The following is a 9,292-nucleotide window of genomic DNA, read 5'->3' on the forward strand; positions in this document are numbered from 1 at the left end:
AATTTGGCATTTTCTTAGAGAGTTAAACATATACCTACCAAAAAATACACCTACACCTGTATAATCCAGCCAATTCACTCCTAGGTACCCAAGATAAATGAAAGCCTTTGTTCATACAACTTGTACATAAAAGCTTTTAGTAGCTTTGTTTGTAGTAGCTGTAACTGGAATCAACCCAAATGTAAATCAATATGCAAATAGATAAACAAAGTATGGCATAACCATACAATGGAATAGTAGTCCACAATAAAATGGAAAGAACTATTGACAGACACAATGTGGATGAATCGGAAAATAATTATATTGAATAAAAGAAACCTGACAAAAGAGCACATGTGTGATTTCATTTATATAAAATTTCAGAAAATGTGATCTCAATTATAGTGACATAGCAGATTATTAGTTGTATAGAGAGGATGGGTAGAGAGGAAAGTATTACAGAAGTGAAGGAGTAAAATTTCAGGAGTGATTTATCTGTTTATTGTCTTGATTGTGGTTATGGTTTCACAGATGCACACTTTTATCAAAATTCATCAAATTGTACAATTTAAATATGTGTATTTGATGTATGTCATTATATCTCAATAACATAATTTTACAAACACAGAAAGTGAAAAGACAAGCCATAGATTGAAAATTATTTGTAATACATGTAATCGACAAAAAATTTATGTAAAACATGTAAAAACTCTTATACGTTAATCAAAAAATTTTCCTCTATGTGTATCTTAGACTAGATGTACAGCTTTTAGTAGCAAAAACCTGAACATACCTCATATGCCCATTGTCAGTAGAATAATTTGTGGCATAATCACATGACAGGATACTTCACAGCAATGACAGTTAGTTAACTGTAGCTACATAGAACATCGGATTGAATCTCAGGAAAATAATGCTGAGTTAGAAGACAACTCTCAGAACAATAAATACAGTATAAATCTGCTTATTAAAAGCACAAAGTTCCAAAATTATTACAAATATAAAATAAAGGCAGTGATAAATGCAAGATCAGGGTTGTGGTTGATGGTGATGGGAAGGAAGGACAATGTAATCAGACAGGGACCCACGTAATACTTCAAGAATAATGATTATATTCTGTTTCTTCAACCATGTGAGGGTACAAAAGTGTATACTGCATTATTATTCTTTATACCACCGCATTTTAATAAATATCTCATAATCTCCTCAATCAAAAATAAAGCAAAAATAAGCATCAGGCCACTAGTGACAAGCCAGGATAAGTCACGGAGGGCATCTAAGGCCTAATTGGTCCTGGGATGGGATGAGGGCCAGGATTTGTCCCATCTTCCTCTGAGTATTCTGAGATGATCTTGATGGTGGAACTAACTCAATGTGCTGAATCTCAGTCTCCATGGTCATACAATAGACCCAATGTTGTTGTTTTTTTTTTCCTCCAGTGAATCACACCTATCCATTCATTGATCAAGCTTCAAGTGAGTAAAATTTCCCAGTAGTTTAGTGGATATTTAAGTGTAAAAGACTTCATAGTTTCACCCCAAATCTTCAGAGTCCTTCTTGCTTTCTGTATTGACAGTAGGGTCTTATAAGGACAGATTTAGGTGGTACAGAGGAGGATCTCTATCCAGGTAAGACATATGGTAAGGATAGTTAAGGAGAAGGGGTGGTATGAGAAGGGAAAGATTTTGTGATTTGTTTAGAAGCCCCTTAGCCCCTGTCTAACCCTGAAATTCTATGTTTTATGGAATCTTAAGAGCGGAGGTCCATTGACACACATTTCATTTATGTAATTTTTATAAGATTGGCTAGACTTTTCTTCCTCTTCTGAGATTGCTGGGTCTTTCACATCACATCAGCTGCAGGGCTTACTGCCTCACTGCTTCCCCCAACGCCCATATTCAACCACCCCTGGACTCCCTGGGGCCACCTACAAAAAAAATATGCTTCACAGATAATGAAAATTTTATTCTAAATGCTTATTTTAGACTGAGAAAGATTCACTCTCTTGTGCCCATGTAGCTGATGTATCTGCTCTGATCTGTGGTTTTTGCACAGCTGAAGGGTCATGCTGTCCCTCCCTCACCTTCAAGCAGGACTGCCTTCCCCCATATCTGGTGGTTCATCTCATCTGCAAAGAACCTGGTGGGTGTTATGTTGGGAGAAGGGGGAGGAGTGTGGTCACTGTGAAAAGAGACATAGGCCCTGCCATTGAGGAGGCCTCAGATGGCAAACATTTGGAGGCAGGGGCAATGGTTCCCAGAAGGGCCACCTGGAACTGAAGGGAGATGCTGTAGCCACTGTATATCTCCTCTTCCTGAATCTCCTCAGATTTCCCAAGCTATCAGATGCCTACTGTCTCTAATTTCCTCAGGATCAGTTCTTGAGCTTTGGCTGTGAGCCTGAATCCTGGGCTGTTGCTGGGCCCTCTGGAAATTGATGTTCTTGTTTCCTGTGATCCTTCCCAGAGGAGTCTTCCTGGCTCACACTCATATTTCCACTGAGACTGAGCAGCCTTAGACATGCTGCAGAAATAGAGAGATGGAATGATTCTAGAGAAATTTGTGCGGGTTTGGGATAGTCAGAGCCTACCGGAGACTAATCTGATATCTGACTTGGTGCGACACCAATCTTCTTCCTCCTCTGTGTTACAACATACCGGACACTAGAAACATGTAAGCCTTAGAGCAGGATGGGGCAGGACACTTGACTTCTTATCATTGGTTCTCCAGAGATTTATCTGGGTAACCCTCAAACAACTTCCCATCTCCCATCCCCAGTTGCCTCACCAGTGAAATGGATGGTTGTTGCATGGATCCTTCCAAGAGCGTACATGAAGGCCAATTTCATGCTTTGGAAGATCTCTGAGCTCTGTGAGGGGATTCTTGAACAATTGAAAGTGCTATAATTTCATCCACAGCCCTATGGACGCAGGTGATGCCAGAACTAGTTTGGCCAAGTCTGGATGGTGGAAGGCAATCACAAACTTGAAGATGAAAACAGACCCCAGATGCAAGGAGATGAGACAGTTAGATTTACTTCCTCTTTTCTAATTTGAGAGGTTTCATGTTGAAGAAAATCAGTGTTGGGTTTGTAGGAGACATAAACAGAATCGCCATGAAGCTGGGCTGTGTCCTCATGGCCTGGGCCTTCTACCTTTTGCCTGCTATGTTCTGGGCAGACCAGATGCTAATGGGTAAGTAACATTTTTCAGAACTGGTGTGGGAATGGAGCTATGCCTGACTTTGGGGAAAGGACTCGAAGGAAAGAAAAGTTCACTGATTTCGGCCCTTCAAAGAAGCAGCATTTAAGTGGGATAGGGAGGGTAGGTATAAGACAGTTTCTTTCTGAATATGAAAATCTTCAAGCCTCTTTCTTCTAAAAGTCCCCTCTGACTATGATGCTCTGTCTAGTGGCATTCTCAACTCTTTCACTTCCAAGACAAGTAACCTGAAAAAGTAGTCTGCACTTGCTATCATCGCTTCCTTACTTCTTGGTGCTTGTAGACTGGCTCCACTGCATTGCGTAGAGTGCAATACTTCCATGTTGACTGGTTCATTGCACATTTTAGTTCTTATCCTGCTGGACTCTTCTGTTGCTACCTTTGTTGCTCACTTATTCTTTCTTGCATTCTCTATTCTTCTGGCTTCTATGGCACCATTTTCTCCCTGTACCGCATGAACTTCTCTTGGTCCCTTGGTAGCTTCTTTTCTCTTCTCCTTAAACGCTAGTGTTCTCTGTAGTTACAGCCTGCCTCTCTACTTATCTTTCTTTACACAATCTTCATGAGCTTATTCGTATGTATATTTTTTAATAGTTCCAAATCATATCCCCACCTCAATCATACTTTTGAGATGTACATTCAAATATAAACTTCTCACAAGACATATCTATCCACATGTCTCACAGGTATCTCAGGACCATGTGACCAGAGCTGAACTCATCTGTCTTCCTGACCCCCACCTCTCCTAATGCGTCTTCCACTATTTCAGCTAATGCACCAGCAACCATCCTGACATCCGGCTGGAAAACCGAGTGACAACCTAGACTATTCCATCTCCTTTATTCTCTACATCTGATCAATCAATCGAGCTTGGCAAATTTTACCTCCTAAATTGTTCTTAGAAACAACCCCTTTCCTGGAACATCACTAATGTTGTGCTAGGACAAGCCCTCATTCTCTGTGACTTAGGTTAGTCTAGTAACTTCCTAAATAATCTCCTTGTCCCTGTCTTGTGTTCTTGAAATGAATTCTACACCCTGCAGTCAGTGTTTTTTAGAATTCAGGCTTGCCAGCCCAAGCTCCTTGGGACACAAAAGACCCACCACAACCGGGCACCTATTAAACCTCTTCAACTTCCTCTCCCATCCTCTGAGCCTTGCAATTTATGACCTCATTAATCCCAATTAGTTTTTATTTACACACTCACCCACCAGACTCTTGCCTGTCTCCAAGGCTTTGCTATCTCTACCCGAAATGAGCTGTCTCCATGATCTTCTGTTTCCCTCTTCCTTACAAACTTATAGGTTTCTCTAAAGACTCAGCTTAGGTGCCATCTTCTGCAAGAAGCTTTCCTTGAATTCTCCTTTCTGCTGCCTGTTATACCTTTCTTTCTTTCTTTTTTTTTTTAACTACTTTTCTATGCTTGCTGAAATAATATTCTCATCTTCCTGGGTCTTCCACCAAACTGAGAGTTATTTGTGGGTAGAGACAATTTTTATTGTTGTTATTTGCTTGTTTTTGCTTTGTGGCAAGAATTTCAGACTTGGAATCAGATACTCTGGTTTCAACTCTCTCCTCTATTTACCAGCTCCACTTCACTACGGAAAATAATTTTTTATATTTCTGATTCTGTTTTCTCATTTGTAAAGTGAGAATAATAATACCTACTACCTGAACTTTATTGAGTGCCTGGTAGCCCACCAAGAGTTTACTCCTAACAAGGAACAAAGGAGAGGAGGCTGAGTTCAGCTGAGTGACAGTGAAAGAACTGAAAAGAGGTAGCAGAGTAGTGAAGGCAGCTGAGAGAAGATGGAAAGAAAATACCTGGTACTGACATGAGAAGCAGGAAGTGAAGAGGGGCCTTGATAAGGGATGTTACAAGGTCAAAGAAGAGCATCAGGCCATTAGGAGTGGAAGAGAATACAGGCGAGTGGGACAGGAAAGAATGACAGAGTAAAGAGGTTAGCGTATATGAATAGTCCTGCTATTCATAGGGTGAGAGGGTGAGAGGGATTGGGACAAGGAGCAGTCACAGAGATGGAAGAAATAGCATGGAGGTAAGAGATAGGTTGAGGAGATCTGGTGAAAAATCCCTGAGTTTCAACCCAGAGGCAAATAATTGTTCCACAGCTACCAGTGCAGAAAGGGAGTAGGTGGTCAAAGGAAGAAGGAGACACAGAGAAAGGGCTCTGCCATTGCTAGGGAAAGTTCAAGGGGCAGAGGACATTAAGGTGGAGAGCTCTTTGGTAGATAACATATCCAAGGCTGAAGAGCCAAGTAAACTTTGGGAAAAATGAGAATATGGAAGGAAGTCCCTGAGGAAATCTGAGGACTGAAGTAGACCACGTTTGCACAGTGGAGTAAAAGGAACACTGATTTTGGATTCAGACACACCAAACTTTCTTGCTCCACTCCTTACTCTCCTTTTTAAATTTTGAATATGTTACTTTACTTTTCTAAGTCTGTTTCTTTAAGATTTATAAAATTATGGCCAAGTGTGTTGGCTCATGCCTGTAATCCCAGCACTTTGGGAGGCCAAGGTATGAGGATTACTTGGCCAGGAGTTCAAGACCAGGCTGCGCAATATAGCGAGACCCTGTCTCTACAAAATAAAATAAAATTTTAAAAAAAGGTTTATAAAATGAGGATGAAGTCACAAACATGTAAAGTTTATAAAGATTAAGTAAGATAATGTGTGAAAGTGTTAGCAGTTTCTGGCACCCAGTGAATGTTAGAATTCAATGTCTCTCCCTTCTGTCCTATGCCTACCTGCTTTGGGGTTACCCTTGTCTTCCACCTTCGGTTTCCTGCACCAGCAGCTGCTGGATGTCCTGCTGGTGAGTTCACCATTCTTTCATTCTCTCCATTCCTTCTTCTCCCAACAATAGTTCATTCACTAAGAGCACCTCCATGCCAGTGAACCAAGGTCAAAACTATCCCTCTGAGACCCTTATAAAGGTCTCTGGGATGGGGAGGGGAGGGGTTTTGGTGTCATTCTATTCTTATTCTAAAAAGGATGATTCCCCCTGGAGAGGGAGGAACTCTTGTGAGTGCTATTTCCTGTCCTCTTGTTCCAAGTTGCAGCATCATTTTCTGGTTCCCCCGGGCCATGTCCTTTTCAGCTGCCAGTTTCAAGACTCTGCGGTGTGAAGGACCTGTCAGTACTGAGGAGAGCAGCTGCCACAGGGAAGATGACTTGACTGGCCCAAGGGAAGCTGGTTTCCAGGTCAAGGGCTACACTTTCAGTGAACCCTTCCATCTGATTGTGTCCTATGGTGAGGTCCTGGGAAGCCTTGACCAGTGCCCCCAAACCCCTCCTTTCAGCCTCACAGTCCTCTCAGGAAGGTGCCCCTAGGAAACTTGCCATGGGATGAGGTACTCTCTTCCCAGTCTTCAGCCCAAAGCAACCAGGGTGACCTCAGGCCTAGGATCTAGTCAAGTTGTTCCATACTCTCAACCAGGGATGTTACTTGGGTCCTCAGAGGAAGTTTAGGAGAGTCTATTATTGTAGACATCCCTGGGAGAGCTCTCAAGGGATGCAGTGGGTGACACCCAGCTCTTTCTCTGGGCCACAGACTGGCTGATCCTCCAAGGTCCAGCCAAACCAATATTCGAAGGAGACCCACTGGTTCTGCACTGCCGGGCCTGGCAAGATTGGCCACTGACTCAGGTCACCTTCTACCGAGATGGCTCAGCCCTGCGTCCTCCTGGGCCTAGCAGGGAATTCTCCATCGCTATGGTTCAAGAGGCAGACAGCGGGCACTATCACTGCAGTGGCATCTTCAAGAGCCCTGGTCCTGGGAGCCCAGAAACAGCATCTGCCATGGCTATCACAGTTCAAGGTAAGAGCCAGAGGCAGTTCTTCATGGCAGAGGAGGGTAAAGAGGAGCAAGGAGCCCAAAAGGTCTTTCTTTGGCCTAGAGGTGGCGAGATCATGAAAGGCACAAGGAGCAAGTTGCTGGCAAATGCCCATGTTGGATTTCAGGAGCGGTGAGCATTACCTTCTCAAGCCATCCAGTCCCAATCAGAGTCCAGCATGCTTCCTACCACCCAGATCTGTGCTTAACGATTGGGTGTTACCTGTGCTCACTGATTGGGTGTCTATTGTCAGACTTGCACATCTCTGGATTTTTTCTAGTCTGTTTACTTGAAAAGACAGAACTTGAAAGGTTCAAGTCGACCCTTTCCAGGAGATACCATTCCTGATGGAAACAAGGGAAAGGAAAAGTGACCAGGGTTTTTCACCTCTCATGTGTCTATCTGAATACAGCATGGCTGAGCTCTTGTTTCTTGCCTATCTTTCTCTCAGAACTGTTTCCAGTCCCGGTTCTCAGAGCTGCACCTTCAGCTGAGCCCCAAGAGGGAAACCCAGTGACCCTGAGCTGTCAGACAAAGCTGCCTCTGCAGAGGTTAGCCACCCGCCTCCTCTTTACCTTCTACAAGGATGGACAGACAGTGCGAAGCAGGAGTCTATCCTCAGAATTCCAGGTTCTCACAGCTTCAGAGGAACACTCTGGGTCATACTGGTGTGAAGCAGCCACTGAGGACAACCAAGTTTGGAAACAGAGCCCCCAGCTGGAGATCAGGGTGCAGGGTGAGTTAGTGAATACGTGTCTGGTGTGTGTGAAAGGCGGAGGTAGGATGAACAGACCCATGAGCTGGGGTTCAGTATGAGCAGGTTAAGAAGGAACCCAGAGGAGGCAGTAACAGCAAACCAGAGTCCTTGGTGATGGCACACAGCACAAATAGAGAACTTTTTCCTCAGATCATGGTGGATACCTCGCTAACCCAAGACCTGAGCCAACTCCACATTTGCTGCCCCGTACACCACGGGCTCCTCACATCATCTCTAGGAATTTATAGAAATATAAAATCTAGAATGAAGAGGAGGTGGCCTGGGGTCTATGTTCAGTTCTGGGAGCCACCACTAAGAAGATCACACTTGACCTGAAATACTCTCAGAGGAGGTGTCCAGGATAATGAGGGGGCATGAAGCCATGTCATATGAAGAATAAGGGAAGGGGCCAGAGATGTTATCCTAAAGAGAAGGTGATTCAGGAGGCTAGCAAAGAAAGAAAGAAAAAAAGCCGGGTATGGTGGCTCACACTTGTAATCCCAGCACTTTGGGAGGTGGAGGAAAAAGGATTGCCTGAGCCCAGGGGTTTGAGACCAGCCTGAGAAACTTGATGAGACCTCGTCTCTACAATAAATCAAAAATTAGCCAGGTGTGATGCCCTCTCCTGTGTTTTCAGCCACTTGGAAGGCTGAGTTGGAAGGGTCGCCTGAGCCCAGAAGGTTGAGGCAGCAGTGGCCATGAGCATGCCAGTGCACTCCAGCCTGGGCAGTAGAGTGAGACTCCAACTCAAAACAAACAAACAAACAAACAAACAAACAAAACCCAAAAGCTGAAGACTGGCACAAAGACAAGGAATTAGACTAAGGTTACACATAATAAAGAGCTTAACCTAGAACCAGTTACCATATCCATGCTTCAGGGAATTCGATTCTGCCTTGCTAGAGGAAGAACTGACTAGTAGTTGTAGCTGTTTAATGATGAGTCACCATTGCTGAAGATTTTTAAGCAGAGATAGACCAACATTTGGATAAGGAGGGACACTAGAGTCCTCAAGTCCCTGAGGCCATTAGGCCCTACAGCCATTTTCAGAGAACAAGAAAGAATGACCAGGGATATGAGGGTAGGACCAGAGTCAGGCTTCACTCTTGTATATGCCTCCTGCCCTATAATACAGGTCCCTTCAGCTCTACTGCGTCTCCTACCTTGAATCCAGCTCCTCAGAAATCAGCTGCTCCAGGAACTACTTCCACGAATCCCCCTAAGCCTTTGCCTCCACTGTCCACCCCTTCTTCTGAGGATCCAGGCTTCTCTTCTCCTCTGGGGGTGACAGACCTCCATTTGCATTACCAGATGGGCATTCTTCTGAAACACATGCAGGATGTGAGAGTTCTCCTTGGTCACCTGGTCATGGAGCTCAGGGAATTGTCTGGCCGTGGGAAGCCTGGGTCCACAAAGGCTCCTGCCCAACAGAAGTAAACAACTCACCTATGATATTGCTCAACCACCCCAATGAATCC

General features: G+C 44.0%; 1 protein-coding gene across 5 annotated transcripts; it reads left to right on the forward strand.

The window, feature by feature from the left end:
- Window positions 1-2,817: 2,817 nt before the first annotated feature.
- On the forward strand, window positions 2,818-9,292 carry FCRLA (Fc receptor like A). 5 transcript variants are annotated; one of them, XM_008074705.1, is made up of 6 exons: window positions 2,818-3,172; window positions 6,019-6,036; window positions 6,322-6,474; window positions 6,775-7,041; window positions 7,509-7,793; window positions 8,950-9,292. In XM_008074705.1, the coding sequence occupies exons 1-6, from the start codon at window positions 3,043-3,045 to the stop codon at window positions 9,249-9,251; spliced, it is 1,155 nt and encodes a 384-aa protein (XP_008072896.1). In that variant the 5' UTR covers window positions 2,818-3,042; the 3' UTR covers window positions 9,252-9,292. The 5 variants fall into 5 exon arrangements, with proteins under 5 accessions (XP_008072896.1, XP_008072897.1, XP_008072899.1 ...); XM_008074706.1 differs by lacking the exon at window positions 6,019-6,036; XM_008074708.1 differs by lacking the exons at window positions 6,019-6,036; window positions 6,775-7,041.

The sequence above is a fragment of the Carlito syrichta genome, unplaced genomic scaffold (assembly GCF_000164805.1).
Source record: "Carlito syrichta isolate Samal-C Ts95f unplaced genomic scaffold, Tarsius_syrichta-2.0.1 Scaffold317098, whole genome shotgun sequence".
Classification (NCBI taxonomy): Eukaryota; Metazoa; Chordata; class Mammalia; order Primates; family Tarsiidae; genus Carlito; species Carlito syrichta.